This window comes from Papio anubis, chromosome 3 (assembly GCF_008728515.1).
Source record: "Papio anubis isolate 15944 chromosome 3, Panubis1.0, whole genome shotgun sequence".
Classification (NCBI taxonomy): domain Eukaryota; kingdom Metazoa; phylum Chordata; class Mammalia; order Primates; family Cercopithecidae; genus Papio; species Papio anubis.
Window position 1 is genome coordinate 16,393,316 of NC_044978.1, and position 20,121 is coordinate 16,413,436.

Below are 20,121 nucleotides of genomic sequence, written 5' to 3' on the forward strand. Positions count from 1 at the left end.
CATATTAAATAAGTGTAGTGCAGGTCCTTGAATAACATTGCCTCATTCAACCTTGTTTTGTTTTAATGCTGATGAGAAAAACAAAAAACAAACAAAAAAAACTGATGCGACTGCCTGGGTAGAGTCTGCATACCCTTCCCTTGTCTGCATGGGTTTTCTCTGGATATACATCCCCGAGCTGTGCCCACTACGTGAAATGCTGTGTCTACACAGCCCAGGGTGAATGAGTATGGGTGTGTGTGAGTACACCTGTGACGGGATGGCGTCCTGGCCAGGGAGGGTGCCCATATTGTGTTTTCAGCTGCCAAAATTGGCTCTGGCTACACACCACCCTAAACTGGAATGAATGGATAGCAAATTATATGAATAAATACAAATTACTATAAAATAAAAATGTGTAATGTGGACAACAATTATACAGATGCAGGACAATAAGTGATGTGGGACAGAAGCACTCAGCAAGCTCCCCACGTTTGTTATTGCTTGTTTTTGAACTGCATATTGGTGCAAGGTACTCCTGACAATTTTCGCTTTGTAAATGTTTACTTGTTGATTAAATTCACCACCACTATGACCACCATCACTCATGGGTTCACCAAAAATTGAGCAAATCATCATCTTACTTGTTTTTATTAATCTTTCTCAAACGTATGTATACTTCACATTTATTTTAATATTTAATATTACAAGTATTTTGGTCCTTACTTAGAAGTTTGGTGATACTTTTGTGACCAGAAATATGCCATAGGAACTTGACTCTTGTTTATGTTGTAAGGCAGAATAACAAACATAAAAAGGCATGCTCATTTCTACTTGCCAACATAATTTCACAAAGCTCTGGATTCTGTGATGACATACAGCTCTGTAAAAAATACTTTAAAGACAAAAAAAAAATAAAACACATGGTCCCACCACAACGCTTGCCTCAGTCACTACATTTCTTAAATGATCCTAGTCCTTGCCTTTTCCTATACATAAAATAACATTTGACAAAATTAATGATTATACTTCTATAATCTATCACCAGATATACTCTTACACTGAAACGTAGATATAATTTTACACATATTAAATCTTCACCACCTACATGTAAACTATAAACTAAAATACTGCCTTAAAACAGCCTGACAGAATTGCTTCTGGGTTATAAGCCTCAGTCTATAGTCCTCAGTAAGACTTCCAAATATAACTGACTTTAATTGTTTAAAAACTTCAGTTTTTTTTCCTTCAGTCAACAATATCAATTTGCCTGTGGTAAAATTAGCTTCATTGTACATCCTCTCCCTGAACCTACAGAAGACACTGAGCAAGGACTCGTAGTATTGTTACGTGCTTTGCCTTTGTGTAATTCATTCTGGCACTTGATGGCATGTAACTACAACATTTATAAGTGAATTTCTTATAATAGTCCTGGTAAGTATATTGTAAAATTATCTTCAAAGGTTAATAAAATAAGCATTATTGATATTTTTCTTGTTACTTCAAGTAATTTCCCCCCACAGGTATTAGCAATTCTTCTAATTAAAAATACAAGAAATGGGCTGGGCATGGTGGTTCATGCCTGTAATCCCAGGCACTTTGGGAGGCTGAGGTGGGCGGATCACCTGAGGTCAAGAGTTTGAGACCAGCCTGGTGAACATGGCAAAACCCCGTCTCTGCTAAAAATACAAGAATTAGCTGGGCGTGGTGGTGGGCGCCTGGGATCCCAGCTACTGGAGAGGATGAGGTGGTAAAATCGCTTGAACCCAGGAGGCAGAGGTTGCAATGAGCTCAGATCATGCCACTGCATTCCAGCCTGGGCGACAGAAGGATACACACTCTCTCAAAAACAAAACAAAACAAAACAAAACAAAACACAAAACCAAGAAATGGAAATAAGAAATAAGGGGGATAATTCAAGAGGAGAATTAGTTTAATAACTTAGAATAAAGTTTGGACAAATATACACCAAATTCTGAGACGCCCTTAGTGGCTACCAACTGGCCGAAAGGTAGAACTAGAGAAATAGCAGGATTGGATCTTTTCTCTTGTATAGTACAAAAAGGGTGGCTCCCTCCACTCCACTCCTGGTATTTGTTATTTAAAAAAAAAAGAAAGAAAAAAGAAAAGCGGGAGGAGGGGGAAGAGAGAAAGAGTTATAAATGCATCTGTAAATGATTACTGTACTACCAGCAACAATATTCAGATCTGCCACGATGGAGCCTGTGAACCTTCATGTAACCCTCCACTAATCTAATAACTATCTTCATCTTACTTAGGACAAAGTCCTCCTATCTATTTGTCCCATTCCATCAATCTGTTCCAATTCTTCCCCTTAATCCTATAAATGCATCTCTGTGATTTTCATTGTGTCACTCCCTCCTCCCACAACGTTACCTCGATCAACCCTTTACAGCAGTGATTTTTAATCAGGGGTGATTTTGCCCTCCAGGGGGCATGTGGCAACATCTGGAGAACTGGTTGTCACAACTAGGGAGGTGGAAGCGGGTGTACGTGTTCCTGACATCTAGTGGGTAGATGCCACAGATGCTGCTAAACATCCTACAATGTACAGGACAAAGAATTGTCAACAAAGAATTATCTGGCTCAAATATCAAGTGCCGAGATTGTGAAACCCTGTCTTAGGAGGCAGGAAAAAATCCTGCAATAATGACACACTAAACCTTTGCCTTTTACCTTTTTCTAACTCTCCCTCTAAAAAAAATCAATGTCCTGTAGCAAACTGGAACACAACCTCTTCGCTGTTAGCATCCCTAACAAGGCAATGGGTGTATATGCCAGAATTTGAGTCCCAGGATATCCATCTTCGAGTTATATGACCTGCAAGTGTTCTACTTCTTTGAGCCTCACTTTCATCACCCAAAAATATAGTGAAATTGAAAATATACTATCTCAGTATGGTTATAAGCATAGAAGATAGTATATTTAAAAACCCAGCATACTGCTGGACATATAGATGTAACACAGAGACAGTGATGCTGCTGATCCTTACTGTCACTGACTGAGTCCCCCTCTCCCAACCCCATCTCCATCAGCTGCTGCAACAGAGAGATAAGAAAAGCAGCAGTCACACCAACAGAGATAATTATGTGGAAGTGGAAGACACAGTTTAGACCTCATTTGAAGTGACTGAGAAGTATTCCTGAAAACCATATAAACAAGTGTAAATAAGTACACTAGGGGTGAATCCTGCTTTTCTGGGCCACTCTACGTCTGTTGGTGCACCCCCTTAGCACACTGTTAATTCCAACACTTCCTCTCATCAGCCTCAACATCTGGCATATGACCCTGGAGCCAGAGACTAGTACCACAATGACAGAAGATGTGAGGTCAAGAACCAACCAAACTCTAGTCTAGGTAACATTATTGTCTGCCCAGAAGATAGGATAGATTCTTCTTTGTATTTGATTTAAATAAGAATACCCAAGCCTGCTTTCTTAAGTAGTTGTGTTTACACAGACTTCAATAGAAGCTTTCAAGAAAGTTTCTCTGTCCTCCTTTAATGCCCCTTCCCCAACTCAATCTCACTGGGAGAAGAAATCAGCCTTAAATATCTTCCTTGGATGGGGACCTACTCCAGCAGGCCTGCAGCTTACCATGTGTGGACTCTGGAGGGAGCTCCTACCTCACAAAAGATGAAGTACATCCTTCTACTGAAGACTACAATGCTTTCCTTTAAAGTGCCAGTTGTGAATCTCCAGGGTCTTAGGAATGCGGAGTTCAGATTCTCAAATCGTTCTCTAGAGCCCTTATCATGGTTTTGGTTTGCTCACTGGGCCTTTCTATTCTGGAGAATGCACGGATATTTTCCATTTGATTAAAATGGCAGTGTTCATTCTAAAATAGGTCACCAGGCTATTAAAAATGTGATTTTCCTCCTACACAATAGCTACATTTTGAAGAGTGGAATCTCCCCTAGGATTCAGTGAAGAGGGAAGCAAAGGTACAGGTCATTTCCCAGTGACAGACTAAAAGTTTACTGAATGTAATTAAACTATATTATTTATATAATGTTAACTCATGTAATTAGCTTGGCTTTGGTGTTAAGCCATTTTTCCTTCTTAGCACTTTCAACTTATATCTTGCAAAAATGATGAAAGACTAAATCTATTTATGATACACCAAGTGCACCTTTTACATATTCAGCTTAAAATGAACAAAGATAATTAACATATTTATAACTGCATTCAAGAAGTTATATAACAATTATTCAACCATTATTCATATTACTACTTCTACAATCCTTTCTGAAGAAAAAAAACTGGTGTTTATGATCCTGCTTTACAGCTCTCTCCAATGACTTGTCTTAATGATTCCTATAGATTAAGGAGTTGAAGTCAATTTTAAACTCTGAATGAGAGGAAGGAAGCCTCCCCTAATTGCCTCTAACCTGGTTCAACTACTTTTAAAGATTGCCTTCTCTCCAGCACAGGTCCTTTTACCGGATATTCCAGAGGTAAAGATCTATATGTGTAAATGTAAAAAGGGTGGAGTTATCTGGAGTTTTATAGGCAACTATGGCAAAAGTGAGTCCTGGCTCTAAACTGGGCCAAGTTTCTCCCCATTGTGGCCATATGTAACTCCTTGCTGTCTGTTGAGAGTGGTCTATTTTTTTAGAATAGTTGCTCTGCTTCTAGAATAAATGGAGAGGTAGGGGATATTCCTTCTATATAAATGTTGGTTTATGCTTGGATTAACAGCTAGACAGTGTCATGTAAATTATTAATCTCAAATATAGAAAATATCTCCCATTCTTCCTTTTATATTATGGCTATATTATGCAAAGCACTCATAGCATAGCCCTAAGCCCAGCAGTCTGACTATGCCTGCCTTTTAGGTGCAATTACAGGCATTTCTGCTTTGTATATGTAGTCCTAGTAAACTCTCTGTTTTGCAAGATTATCCGAAAGAAAGAGAGAGAGAGAAAGAAAGAAAAGAAAAGAAAAGAAAAGAAAAGAAAAGAAAAGAAAAGAAAAGAAAAGAAAAGAAAAGAAAAGAAAGAAAGAAGAGAAAGAGCAATAAGACTTAAAAAAATAGGGAAAGGAAAGAAGGAAGGAGGGAGGGAGGGAGGGAGGGAAGGAAGGGAGGGAGGGAGGGAGGGACAATAAGACTGAAAAAAAAATAGGGATAGGAGCAGACCACACAAACCTTAAGGACCTTTGGGACCAGAGCCCTAAGGAAACCAAAACCAATCAGCACAGTTAAAATTGCCACGAATTTTTGCATTTCGTATCACAGTTCATCTTTTGCAAACTTAACACCCATAGGCTTGTGTTTTCCTTTTTGTAGGTCTTTGGAGACATTCATTTTTAATACAGAGCAATTTCACCAAAATTAAAAGTATAATCCAAGGATAGCCTTCTTCATCAATCAGTTTCCTTCTCAGTTTCTTTGGATGCACGTGCAGCTTCTTCAGACAGCTAAATATAGCGGTAAGTAGAGTGAGTGGGTCTTAAAGCCAGTAAACTTCCCATTTCTTTTTTTTTTTTTTGAGACGGAGTCTTGCTCTGTCGCCCAGGCTGGAGTGCAGTGGCCGGATCTCAGCTCACTGCAAGCTCCGCCTCCCGGGTTCACGCCATTCTCCTGACTCAGCCTCCAGAGTAGCTGGGACTACAGGCGCCCGCCACCTCGCCCGGCTAGTTTTTTGTATTTTTTAGTAGAGACGGGGTTTCACCAGGTTAGCCAGGATGGTCTCGATCTCCTGACCTTGTGATCCGCCCGTCTCGGCCTCCCAAAGTGCTGGGATTACAGGCTTGAGCCACCGCGCCCGGCCCCCATTTCTTTCACTAAAGAAAAATACTTCTGCAGAAGACAATTTTTGTCCCCTTAAGGTCTTCATAAATAATTTTTTATGGCTATCTCTTTAGCTGTGAGAAACCTTATTCCTGATCACTTCCAAACATTACTATGCGAGAGGAAATCTATGAACCACAAAGACTTACACACTGAATTGATATAATTTCCCTATTTACCAAACGCACAGGAGTCAATATGCATCAAAGAAACACATATTGATACAACCATTAGACAGCCTGTATCTAATGGTTCTGGAATAGTCTGAGCTAAATTACCACAGGTGACCATGCTGACCCACTGCGGTGAAGGGGCGTGTGTTCCGCGATCCACACTGCGCTCTAGCACGTCTGGGTCTATTGGCACAGGCTGTCTTTTGGAAGGAACTGATAACCTTTTGGCAGAGAACAATGACTAAATACTTTGAAAAGACTGTTAGCTCAAACACTGAGATAGTCTAGGAGGAAAGGGTACAAAAAACATCCCTTAATCTCTGTGTTAGTGTTTCCCACGGGCAAACGACTTATTCTGAAGAGAAAAAAAGAGTCAAGGTTTTCCTGAAATTGTCTGTCACTGGGGTGGGATGTTATGGGATATCTAGTGGTGCCACCACAAATATTTTTCAAACTAGTCTCCAGGAAACTTATTCTAAATTCATAGCTGGGGGTAGAGGGCTGTGAAAATACAATAAATGCAATGTGAGTTTATAACTTTTTATCAGGAGTACTTTGTGATTTGTAACATTGGTGGCAGAGACAGAGGGATGAAGGAGGGAAATGAAGATAAATCCTCTGTCACTAGAGCAACCTGGACAGTAACCAGAGAGTGGGAAGGCTCTCATCAACCAAAGGAGGTCTGGGAGCAGAAGGACATTTCCACCAAGGGAAGGGAGCCATCTAGAACCTATCAAGGGTAAGAAGGCAGTTCAGGGAGAAAGGGATTCAAGACTGCTGCTACTCTGCTAACGGAGGTTTAGAGAAACAAATTACCTCAATTTCCAGTTTTTGTAGCCTCACTGAAATAAATACGGTACCTCCCTAAACTGCTGTGGAAATGAGAGTAATGTAAGTTAACCCCTGCTTTTTAAAATAATTTCAGTTTGTCTAAATACGTCTGTTGTTAGCCAGAACCTTAAACAAAAATCAACTTGAGAAAATTCTAACATGCAATGTATATATGTTTTTGTGTTTATATATGTGTGAAGACGAAAAATAGGCATCAGAACACAAGGACTTATTTTAAAGTAAATCTGGAAAACCCCTGAATTCACAAAGTACTCTAGTTTCCAAGAGTCAAAATTTTTAGGCCAGTAAGCAATCTGGGTCATCTGAAACCACTTTCAAATGTGTTTTCTTAACATTAGACCTAAAGTTGCCAAACTGTAGTCTGAAAAATGCAATATATTTTGGGCAATCTATGTAAAAAAAGGATTGTGTGTGAAAAATTGTCATCAATTAGTTTGGATGGTCAGATAGAGCCACCACATATTCCAAAAACAGAAACTAGGGCAAAGTACAAATACCTCTGCATAAACATGATTCATATATGTATGTGTATATATGATTTCTATATATTCTAAATATTTGTCTTAACGTTTTATGAGTAGCTTTAAGGTTTTAGCTCTAGCTGAAATTTATGGATCAAGATAAGTAAAAACAAATTAAAAGGAAAGCTATAGTATTCCAACTAAATCAATGTTTTAAAAATAGCAACCATTTTATAAATTATAGCAATATGTTCTAAATAGCTTGGTAGATATTAAAGAGAACCTTTAACATGGATAGAGAATAAGAAAACCTCACAAACACAATTCATGTTAGCTTAAATTATAGTATAAGAATCAATATGTATTTTGGACTCAGGTAAGAGGAGAATTATCTGGCATATAAGGCATAAGTGTAAATGTAAAATATATTTTAAAAAAATATTTCCCATAGACAAGCTTAAGAAAGATACTAACAATCTTACTAACATGTGCATAGCTCTTAGAATTTTCAAAGCACTTTTACATCTATCATCTCACTTTATAATTGCAACTAAGATAGCTTTCTACAAAACAGAAATGCAAAAGGTGTGTAGGTGGGAGAAAAGGTTAAATATTAGAAGCAAATGAATTCATTCAATAAGTCAAAACATTTAATTCACTTGTTTGAATCAAAATACCTCTGATTGTCTGCTTTGTTGGGCAGAAAAAAAGGGTAAGAATAATTTCCAAGTGTTTGCGTCAGCAGTTCACAGTAAAAAGAAATAAAATCCCAAACTTTATCAGAAGAAAATCTAACCTATCTACAAATAGAACTTTCTACTTCTTCCCATAAACAGGCTCCTCATCCTCACTGGCTCTGCATGAATTCATCTAAACCAGGGGGCAGACCAGTTCAGGTAAATGAGTTTTGGGCAGAGTGGCTTGTTCTATCCTAACCAGCCTCTTTCTGTTAATGGCACCACTCCTCTTTGTGTTACTGAGCTTCAAAGCCTTGGATTTATCTTTGATTTCCCCGTCCACTCCATCACCTCCCAAAGCCTACTGCTTCTAACTCTTTTGTTCTCTTACATTGAATGTCCTCGGTTCTATAACCTCCACTGGAGATCCCACTCGAATGCCACTAACCCTCTAACAAGTCTCCACCCCCTAATCTACTCTAACACCTCTACTAGTTTGAAATCCCCAAAGTTCTCTTTATAAACCTTCAATAGGTCTTCCCAAATACCAGATTCAATGTAGGCTCTGTGAATGGCATGTAGTCTTCCAATGCCCTACTATCTTCCCAGCTGTATTTCTCTCCACATAGCTCCAGATCCAAGGAAACCGGATCCATGAACTATGTGTTCATGTCTTCTACTACATGTTCATGTGCCCTATTCCTAAAGACACCCTACGCATCCTTCAGTGTCTTCCCTAGTATTCCCCTCAACTATCATTTTTTTTTCTTTTCTTTTTTTTTTTTTTTTTGAGATGGGCTCTTACTCTATCACTCAGGATGGAGTGCAGTGGCGTGATCTCGGCTCACTGCAACCTCTGCCTCCTAGGCTCAAGGAATCCTCTCACGTCAGCCTCCCAAGTAGATGGGGCCACAGGGATGCACCACCACGCCCAGCTGGTTTTTTTGTATTTTTGGTAGAGACGGGGTTTTACCATGTTGCCCAGGCTGGTCTTGAACTCCTGGACTCATGCGATCAGCCCACCTCGGCCTCCCAAAGTGCTGGGATTACAGGCATGAGCCACCATGCCTGGCAAAGTATCCTTTTCCGACTCCCCTGTAACTTGACCTCTCACTCCTCTGAACCACATTATTAAAAGACCTTTCTAATGGTTCTACATTCTGCCTTACATTATGGCATTCTTTCATTTCTCCCTAGTGGTAGCTGCTGAGCCCCTTGAAGGCAGGGACAGTGCATTACATATTAGAGATACTCAATATCTGTTGAACTGTGAAGAAAATCGTATTTGTATTTTATAGAAAAAAAGTGTGAAGGCAGGTGAAGTCATTCTTGGCTCAAGTCTTTAAAAAAGAAGTAGGCCTCCAGTTCACTGAAAAGACTGTTACTCACCCTTTTAACAAGCAATCAACAGCCAATAAATTACTCATCAGTGAATGTAATTCAAAGCTATCACATACAGAAGTGTGAGTCATGCCAGCAGCTGGACACTTCCCTCCTGCTTCTAGGGAAGAGAACATTCATCTACAAAGACTACAGAACAGCCACAAGAACGAACAAGCTAACCACAGTGTCAGATGTTACAGCTGGACAAACAGCCCGAGCCTGGTCTCTAAGCTATGCAGGTGCCTCATTTCTATGACAGACAGAGGCAGGAGAACAAGGCTGTTAGGGCCTGTGTTCTGAAGCGGCAAAAAGCCAGCCACAAGCAAGCCAGCTTCTGAGGCGCTCCAAGCACATTCCCTATGAGGGATGAGGATGAGGAAGGGTGCATCCTCATGTGCACAATATGGATGTACGATATGTTTTCAATATGTTGCCAGTAAAAGCAGACAAGTGCTAATATGCATATTAGGTAATATGCAACACTTAGGCGATTTTTATTCATGGTTGGTTTTTATTTTAGAGAAAAATTCCAAAGATTGTCCACATTCTAAAGTATAAATAATTTTACTTAGAAAATTATGTTATACTCTGCACTGAATTGTAAGTGTTCAAAAAGGAATGAAGTCTGTCTCATTTTTTTTTTAAGTGTGAGACAGAATCCAGTTTAAAAAATAATTTGGATTCAGTTTTAAAAAGTTTCTGGGATTTATTATATTTGGGCATTTTGAAATATTAAAAATGACTTTTATCACTAGTATAGGATTTCAAAGAGAGGCTTAGGAGCATTTACTAAAATAGATTTGGGCCTTTTAATTTTATTGGAGACACAATATTTACAGAAATAATACACAAAAACATGCAATGTCCTGTTTCTAGGCACTGCTCCAGTTGTGCCAGAGGAAAGAACATGGGACACAACTGGCTATGCAAGGCATGGAAGAAGGAAAGAAAGGAGACGGGAAGGAAACCGCGGGGTGAAAGGAGGACTCAGAGATGCGAGGTTCCCATGGAAATCAGTGTGTCTGAAATTTTTAAAGGAGACGAAGGCTTTAGCATCATGGAAGGTACTAGTGGAAGCAAGAGGATGTAGATAAGGCAATGTGTGACATTCATATTTTCCAAAAAGCAACAGAGCCTATCAAAGCTACATAGTAACTGAAAACATCTGAATGTTGACAACAAGGTAATGAAGAAAATACCATAGCAGTAAAAACAGCTTATAATACTTAGGTTTCTAACCAACAGGCTAATAAAATACTTTTTGTAGTCAATTATGTCATTTAACTCTAACGCTAATCCTGAGAGATTGGTATTGTTAGATCTGTCTTAAGGTTTAGGTAACTGAGGGTTAGAGAGGATAAGTAACTGGTCAGAGATCTCACATCTAGTGATGGCATTAAGGTTTGAACCCTGGCTGATTTCATTCATACATTCATTCATTCTCGACGGATATTTACCAACTGGGTACTACTACTGAGTTCCTACTTGTCAGCTACTAGGCTTACAAATAGGCATGGTTCTTGCTCTTAGGAACTTATCTAATGAGAAAGACAGCCAATAAACAATTTAATAAGCCAATATCTAATTATAAAATTTGATAAATACCATGAACAAAATGGCTAAAGAGAAGTAATAGAAGTAATAGAGAATAAAGTGGGGCCTTAGCAAATTAGACAGCATGGTTAGAGTAGTGCAAGTGAGCCTAAAGGCTGGGAAAAAGCCAGCCAGTCGTTGGAAGAAAGGCAAGCATTCGTGGAGGACGGAAAAGCATATGCAGAGGACCTGAGACAGGCCAGCACAGCTGGACTACGTGGGCAAGAAGTATAGGAGCAAGAAGAGGTCTGCAAGGTGGGTAAGGGCCACAGCATGGGGGCTGCTGCACGTTAGGAGTTTGGGTTTTAAGTGCAATGGGAAGGCACAGAATGGTTTTAGATTTGGGTTTCTAAAAGACCACACTGATTTGTGTCTCAATAATAGATAGTAAGAGGCAAGAGTAGAAATGGAAAGACCAGTAAGGAGACTTCTGCAGGATTCCAGGAGAGACGATGGTTGCATGGCCTCAGGTGGAGGCAGACGAGAGGAAAGAAGCGGACCTCAGAAGTGATCTGGGCTACATTTTGGTGGTAGAACCAAGGGGCCTTGCTGATGGACTGGATGTGAGGGGTTAAGGGAGGGAGGCGCAGAGGATGTCTCTAAATCCCGTGCCCTGCTTTAAGCCTTGTACATCATTTAATTTTCTTAATGTATTTCTTATATTGAAAAGTTAGCTATATTTATAGTGGTGTTTTAAGTGACATATTTTTAAATAAACAGTTCAAGTGCTAAAATCTCTGTTTCCAAACTGCTAAGCTAACCCTCTGACTGTAACATCTGCACTGAGGTACACTACTTAGAGAGAGATATACACCTCAGGCGTGCAGTGACGGAAATGAAGGGGCTTTCACACCAAACCACCTAGGGGTGACTCGGCATTTTGCCATTCTTCTGGGTAAATGCAAAGAAGTCACAACTCTGTGTGAGCCTCAGACTTCACACACTCAGGTAAGAGCTCTCTCACAGTTTGGTTGTGAGAATTCAGTACCTTATACTAAGTCCCGGCCTGCAGCAGACCTTCCCTTCTCCCCCACTACAGTGATGAGAATGCCACCAGTCATTTTGCAAAGCACCTGTGTAACCGAGATGAGGGATCTGAGTGCTACACTGAAGATAACTGAGACGCACTCTAGATGAGGGGCTCTAGATCCTGTTAGGGGTCCTAAAGGGTCCTCATATGGCAGCTCTAACTCTTTAACAGCCATCTTTATCTCCTAAGACCGCCAGATAAAACACAGAACACCCAGTTAAAACTGGATTTCTGGGAAATCCAATTTAAAAAAATTTTTAAGTATGTCCCATGCAATATTTGGAACATATACTAAATTTTTTCACCGTTTATCTGAAATTCAAGTTTAATTGGGCATCTTGTATTTTTATTTGCTAAATCTGACAATGCTATCTATGACTAGGCAAGTCTCTACTGGGAATAAATTACTCCAAGATTCTGCCTTCACAGCCCCTGGAGATGCTCTGACTCTTCTCTGTAAGAGGTTGTATCTCTCACCATCACCCTGCTGCACTTCCACTCCTATTTTCTTTGCACATTTCACTAATCTCTTCTCACTTTTACCAATAAAGGTACAGGAATACTTAAAGTCCATTGAATGGCTTTGTTTCGGACACAGGACTTTACTTAGCGGTCATAAAGAATGCTGGTGAGCAGGTGTATGTGTATGTGTGTGAGTGTGTGTGTACATGACACGTGTATGTGAGTAGGTATGGGGGTATGAGCACCTGCTGTATTAACCTTTTGAAAATTAAGATGATGCTAACAGTATGTCATCAGGAATACATTCTGCGTGTTTTCTAGTAGCAGTGAATTAAATTTCCAACTACATTCATGAAAGCTATGTAGATCCTATAGTAGTAGAACGAGTTATTGAATAAACTGAAAGAGGAAAGTTTTGAGTTCATTCAGTAATCACTATCCATCAAAAGTTAAGAGCTGAAAATCTTTCATTTAAAAATCATACTACATGAAAAGAATTGGAAAGCTTAGGTCAGAGTTTTATCTATCTGAGTGTTCCTTTTGCTGATAGTCAAGTGTTTCAATTCCCAGTTTCAGTACTGAGGAAAAAAATTCAAGGAAACATAAATCTAGTTCATTATGCGAGATGCCCAGAACACTGTTACTGTTTGCTATTGTTCCACAACAAGATAAGGCACTTGCTCCAGAATGAAAATCAACAAATCAAGGAAGTTTTGCTATTAAAAAATTGTCAGTTAAACTAAACAACATATTTAATAGTGTAGTTGACTTACATCCTGGTGCAAGCTCATTTTCTCACTTGTGGACTGGTAACAAAAAATTCATAGACCAGTGCCAGTCTGGGGACCACGGTTTGAATAGCACTGATGTAGAGGGTCCCGGAATTTTATACAGCCCGCCTTCAATACAATGGCGTAAATGTAGGGACCGCCTCCTTCTGACCATTTTGCTGTTCAAAGATCCTCTTATTTCCTTGAAATAAAGGCATCAATAATTTCTCCATTCTAACAATCTAACTAAACCTAACAACCTATGAAAACAACAGCTGCCCCATTGTTAGAAAGAAGAGGATGTGTGCTTACTCTTCTTGGCGTAAGTCATTGACGCTGCGGTCCAGTGAGATCATGTCACTTGCCACCATGTTAAATCCAAACTCTTTAATGCTGGCTTGAATTGCATGTTTGAATTCTGGTCCCAAAACCAATGGCTTGGCTTTCTCTCCAGGGCCACCAACCACTCCAGGAGGCTCAGGTTCTTTGGGTTCAAAGTTACCGAGGATCCCTGGGCGAAGCACAGGATCACGGTAGGTGAATGTCTGAGGCTTAAATGTGAGATACTGCCTCTGCATGATATCTTTCTGGGAATCTCCTCCAGCATGGTGCTCTTGTTCATTTTTGGCCTTGTTTTTTCTTCTAATAGACTCTAAGTCCACTTCTACTCCTTCAACATGAGGCCATGGTACCACAGGTTTGAATCTGTCCTCCCCAGGAGCTAGTCCATTGCCGCCTCGGTTGGGCATGGGGTCATTGACATCTCTGTCTTCCTATACAAAAGGGAGGGGATATACAATGAGTATATGAAGGCAAACCACCACAGTTGAGTTCATGAGACCAATTTTCAGGTTTAAAAAAAGGCTGAGGCAACAATAAAACAGTTTGGAATACAAGCAGGACATTAATCAGGACTTCCCATTAGAAGATAGCTTTCAGAGTAGAGAGGAAATATCAAGAAACAGGCTATCTCCTCACCTTACTGTTTCAAAATTAATGAAAGGATGCATTTTTACTTCTCCCTTTACAAACCTACCTCTCTATCAAAGGCCCCTTAATAAAGCATGTTTTTAAGGGTTAGAGCAAAGAAGTTCTAGAATCTTTGATTAAAACAGATGCTTAATAGGTCATGTTTGTACAGTATGTGGTTTTCCCAGTTGGCCTGTGTGTGATAAATATAACCTTTTGTCGGTAGCACAACCATATGGTGGCAGTGGTATTAGATGGATGTCACTGTCAGCAGGCTGGCTCAGTGCCCCAAATGGCAGAGGAACAAGGCGGGGATATGCAGAGTCCCAATTCGGTATTTTTTACTCACTGAGACTTTATCTGAATTCAGAAGTATAAAAAAAGCTAATACCTGTAACTAAGTCAGCTTGGGCTTTTAAACTACTCCCCCATACCTAGTTTGCCCCATTCCAGAAGCAGCATGGGTCAAAACAGGTTCTTTGTACAAGGATATTCATTCACAGTAAAGGGTGCCTCTCTTTTCTGTTTGGACCGTCTTCATCACCTATGCAGATCTTCCAGTCAGATATGATCAGTGCTTTTGCTTCTACCAGCACCATTCTTTGCACAAGACACTGTTTCTCAACATTGGCATCACCTTGATGGCTTTGAAAAATGCCAATGTCTGTGTCTTACCCTCAGCCATTATGATTTAATTGGTCTAAGCATTTCGATTTTTAAAAGCACTCCTGGTGATTTTAATATACATCTAAGCCTGAGAATCACTGGCTTAATGGGAGGGCTGCTCATTATAATTAGACAAGGGGATTATAGAGGACGCAGCTGGGGAAGAGGCAAAGTGCACACAGAACAACTGCAAAATAGGCTGATGGGTCTGCCACTTCCCTCCACACTAACACTGTGTGATTCCCCTACAGATAGAATTAGCTACAGATAGATTCCCCTACAGTCATAGAATTAGCACCACCCGACCAAAATCTTTCTACAGGTTTAGAGCTACCTTGAAAAGTAAAGTTTACTAGTTTGCCTTAAAAAATACAAAAGAAAGTCTCTAAGTATCATGTTGATGTGTAGGTGCTCTCTATTAGTAGTTTATCTAGAGGCAAAAATCTTTATAGAAAGTCAGTTATTTCAGATGTGAAGTTAGTAGTTAAGGGATGGCAAAGACTTGATTCTCAAAAGTTCAAAAATAGGCATGCAATGCAAAATTCAAAACATCCAAAAGGGCATGTAGTGAAAATCAAGCTTTTCTGCCTTTCCTTCTGCAGAGGTGATTACAGCTACCAACTTCTTGTGAATTTTTCTAGAGATGTGATATGCATGTATAAACATACATGTGTATATATAACAAGATAATTTTTTTTGGAAACGGGACATAGATTTTAACTAACTCATTAAAAAAGGAACCTGTAAGATATTACAACTGGTTCAAAAAGAAATCCAAAGGACAAACATAAATATCAAGGATATTGCAAAGAATTTACAAATGGATGCAAATCTGGTTAAATTGGTCACTCTGCGTAGGGCAATAATCAACTGCATTCCACCAGAACAATTTGCATTTCAATGGACAAGGGTCTTTTGCATCACTCTCAGTTTTCTGTAATTTCCAGGATTGTAAAATAGGAAAGGGTGAGATAAGCTGGAAAGCTGAGTTAGACAGTCATCTTTTGGGACCATTTCAAAGTTTTTCACAAGTTCTCCCCTAAATAGAAAAGGCAACACAGCCTGATTGTATAAATGTGATGCCTTTGTTCAGGTATGTGTGGTACAGGATAGAGAAAGTCTCTGGATCAGGCTTCTGATTGGCACATCTCAGGGACTTAGCTTGAGCCTAACCTGTGAGCCCTACTAAGGGTCAGAGTAAGTGAGTAGAAGGCTGTTTTGCTGGAAATCATATTCAAGAAGGACTGAAGATTCTCTTAGGAATTACCTAAGTAAAGTATAAGGCAAGCATGACTGTAAGAGAGAGGTAAGGGGTGATTCTGATGATGGAAAAAGTGTTTGTTTCTCCAATTTATCTCCTGGCTCCTTCCAAAATTATACTTACTTATGTTAGTGTTGTAAGTAAATTAATATAGAGCTATCATTATAAAATGTTGTAACAAACTGGTTCCAAGTTGTTGATGCTGAAACAAGTATAACACAAAAAGGAGAAAGACATTCTCCTCCACTTTAGTTTTTCCTATCACAGGCTCAAGAGAATTGGTAAACAGGGAGGTAAGGAAATGTTACTAAATACAGAAGAGTAGTTTGAACAGCTCATACGATGTCAGCATCCAGAAGCCATAGCATCCACTAAGTTACCTAATGTTCCACACAGAGGACATTGAATGTTAGAAGAATACAGAATATGGTAACATGAAATCAAATTGTGAAATACACGCTATAGTCTAGGTTGGCCTATGCTAATACCAAAATTGCAAATTTAAATATTTTTCAAATTCAACTATTTCAATGAGGGAAATTTTAATGGATTAAAAATTCATGTTTATTTTCCTCCAAAAGTTTTTTTTTTTTTTTTTTTTTTTTGACTTAATGGTTCTTTGTCTAATCTTAAACTGTGGGTGTTCTTCAGGGTTCTGTTATTAGTCTATTTGTCACTCCATCCTCATGTTGGGTTATTTCATTCTCTTCCAAGCTCAGTGACCAGTTTTATAGTGATCATGGCTACAACCACTTCCCCAGCCCCTATCACCTTTCTGAACTCTAAACCTCATAGGCAACTGCTTCCTGAACATTTCTATTCATCTCTCTCTAGTAGCTCTAGTAGCTAAATTTAACATATCAAAAACTGAACCTATCATTCACCTCACATCACAAGCCTGTCTCCTTACTTCAGGGACTGAAACCACCATTCACTCAACTGATGAAATCCAAAACCTGCAATCATCCTCAATTTCTTATTCTCTTTTATCTACCCTTCTGACATCCAATTAATCATAAATTCCTGTCAATTCTATCACCTGCGTAGAGCCTCCATCTGGCCACTTCTTTCTATCATCCTCACTGCTGCTGCCTTAATTCAGGCACCCTCACCTCTGAACAAGATTACAATAGGAATAATAGTGATGATGGTAAACACTGTGTCCTAAAGTGCTTCACATATATTAACTTAATCAATCCCATGAGTTAGGTACTATGATTGCCATGTCTATTTTATAGACAGGACATCTGACAGGAAAGTTACCCAAGATTAGAATCAGTGTGTAGTAGAGTCAAAATTTCAATCCAAATAGTCTGGCTCAAGAGTCCATACTCTTAACCACTATGACCTAGTGCTTCTCACCCTGACACATGTACTTCCTACACAGCAGCCACAGGGACTTTTCTAAAATTCATATATCAACATGTTTCTTTCCCTGCTTACAATATTCCAGCAGTAGCCCACTGCCCTCTGGAGAATATACACTCCTCAAGGGGGTTGGCAAGGCTTTGGAGCTCTAGATTGCATTTATGAAATGTCTCCATCACTATCCATGAGAGAGGAGTCAGCTAACTTTTTCTTCAAAGGGTTAAGTAGTAAACATGTTTGGTTTTGCAGACCACAGGGTCTCTGTGGTAATTATTCAAGTCTGCCTCTGTAGTGTGGGAGCAGCCATAGATAATATGTAAATGAATGGGTACGGCTGTGTTCCAGTAACCCTGAATTTACAGACACAGGTGTTGGGCTGGATTTGGCCCCCCAATCCCTGCACTAGACTGTAAGTTCTGTGAGTGCACAGGCTATGTCCATCGTACACACCACTGCATCTCCAGTGCTTATCCTGGCACATAATTCCTCAATAAATACTCACTGAATAAACAAATGAATCCTAAAAGTTCTGCTTTGGAGGTAAGACAGACTCTGAAAAGAAAAGCGGAGATAAAGAATGGAAAATACAAAATAGGAGAGCAGGGCTTAGATCAGATAGACCCGTACTGGCAATACCTTATGAATTCACCAAGAACATAACTCTATATTCCCTCCACAGCATTGTACTTTTAATAATGCTATATAATAGGACCAGAAAAATTGAATTTGCTCACTTCTCAAAGACTGCATGTCATTAAATCTGAAGGCAAAACCAAATACAAGAATTGTCTGTCTAACCCCAAGTCAACTAAGAATAATCACATCAAATCTTAATTATATGATTCGAACAATGGCTATAAAGTGGTGTAATACTTTACTCCCCTGAGGAGGAAAGCTACATACTCCTTCTGTCTAAGAGTGAATGAGAATCAGTAGATGCCTCTGTGACTCACTGATACTATAATACCTTCGTAAACACCAGCTGATGCGCTCTACAGTCCAAACCAATGAATCACTGTTAAACAGAAATGGAAAAGAGGATGAGTAGATAATTTTCCAAGATCAGTATGTTCATAAAGGTGGAAATGGACTGAAAAATATAATCACTTATCACTGGATGGTAATATGGATTACCAGAAGTAAGGTCAGGGCAGTCACCATCCACCTTACAATTAACAAAGTGCCCCTTCTTACCTCCAAATCCTGCTTATACGTAATATTTTTCCAAGATGGCCATGCCTTGGTAGAGATAATATAAATCCAAAGGGATTTAGAAAAATGGTCTTTAGAGCAAATGACAGTAACTTAGGCTTGCTTGAATTTGAAATCGTAGGTGAAGCCTAGAAAACTAAGCTTTTAATGATGAGCTTATGCAGTCACACGATCTCTTGAGAAATGACTTTGCTTTAGGAAAGGGCCACTGCTTGAATGACATGCACACTATTTGGTTATCATTCTTCATGAGCCACAGAATTTAAAGGCATAACAAGCCAAACTTCAATCTGTGATTTTTAACTCTCTTGATCAAAAACACCTTTCATCAGAAAAATCCTATCAGCATCCTTTCTCTGGCTGCACTTACCTAAAAGGAGCAGAAGGAATGGGCACAGAAAGCAGATAGGGAGGTGGTAAAAATAAATAAGCTCCAGAAATTCAGAGGGAACAAGGTGTGCTAGTAGGCTGGGGCTCCCCAGACTCTCACCAACATGTGGCAGGATGTGGGTGGGAATGTGGGGTGCACCAGCCTCAGTACCCTTCTTTGTCTCTGCTTAGTTACAGCCGGATGGACTAGACATTTCCTGCTGACTGAAGACCTCCATGTCTTGCTCCTTTCAGAGCACTGAGCGATGACTGCATTGGGAGCTGTAACCCTGCTGGGCATGGTCAAGGAATTTGTCTGTGCTTAATCAGGGCTTAAAATGGATAAGCCCAAGATTAAACAGAGACCTTACCAGTCCTTGAATATCTAGAATGTCATCCATACAGGAAAGGACCCATTTCCAAGTATATTTTAATATCCCTAAACTAAAAGGAGATGGAAGGCCACTTTCCAATGGCAATGCCTCTGTTAGCAACTACAGAGGCAGAACTGAAAATGGATAAAGTATGCTTTCAGGTAACTTTATGGAAATATAAAAATTCTACATAAGCTGTGGGTGTGGCTTAAAGTATGACATTCTGGTAAAAATTATCTGCTCAAAGAAATAGACTCGCTTAGAGGAATTCCTATTCCTTGTCTTTATTTTTATTTTTTTTTCCTTTCTTTAAGTATCAGGCCAAGATATAAACCAAAGGGCAACAAAATAGAGAAAATAGTAGAGTTGACGTCATAATGCTCCACTAAAAGAAATCCAGGTCAGCAACTCTAATACTGTATATTAAACTTAAGCAGGGTAACCAGGCTGAGTACTATACAGTAAACCAGTTCGTCCCAAACTTACTTTACGGATTGAAACACTGGTACTCTTGACAATGGAGTGCAGCCTATTAAGTAATAGTTAATAGTTATATCTTTTATTTTTATCTCAAGACTTCTGATATACTATGGCAACTGCAGTTACAAGTGGGTAAGTCTGTGATGCAGTTTTAGCCACCTACTGGAAAGATTTTATCAGGTTTCTAAGTGGGCATTTTGAGCCAATTAGATGCCACCTCCTTTAACC

General features: G+C 39.4%; 1 protein-coding gene across 10 annotated transcripts in view; it reads right to left on the minus strand.

The window, feature by feature from the left end:
- The window catches only part of GALNT7 (polypeptide N-acetylgalactosaminyltransferase 7), a 151,730-nt gene that overhangs the window by 62,361 nt on the left and 69,248 nt on the right, over window positions 1-20,121 (minus strand). For 9 of the 10 annotated variants that reach the window (XM_003899365.5, XM_009207873.4, XM_031664169.1 and 6 more), the window contains one exon: window positions 13,507-13,967. In XM_003899365.5, coding sequence (XP_003899414.1) covers window positions 13,507-13,967 — 461 coding nt within the window. Of the gene's footprint in view, window positions 1-13,506; window positions 13,968-18,425; window positions 18,474-20,121 lie in introns of all 10 variants that reach the window. The other variant, XM_009207876.4, reaches the window with a different exon arrangement.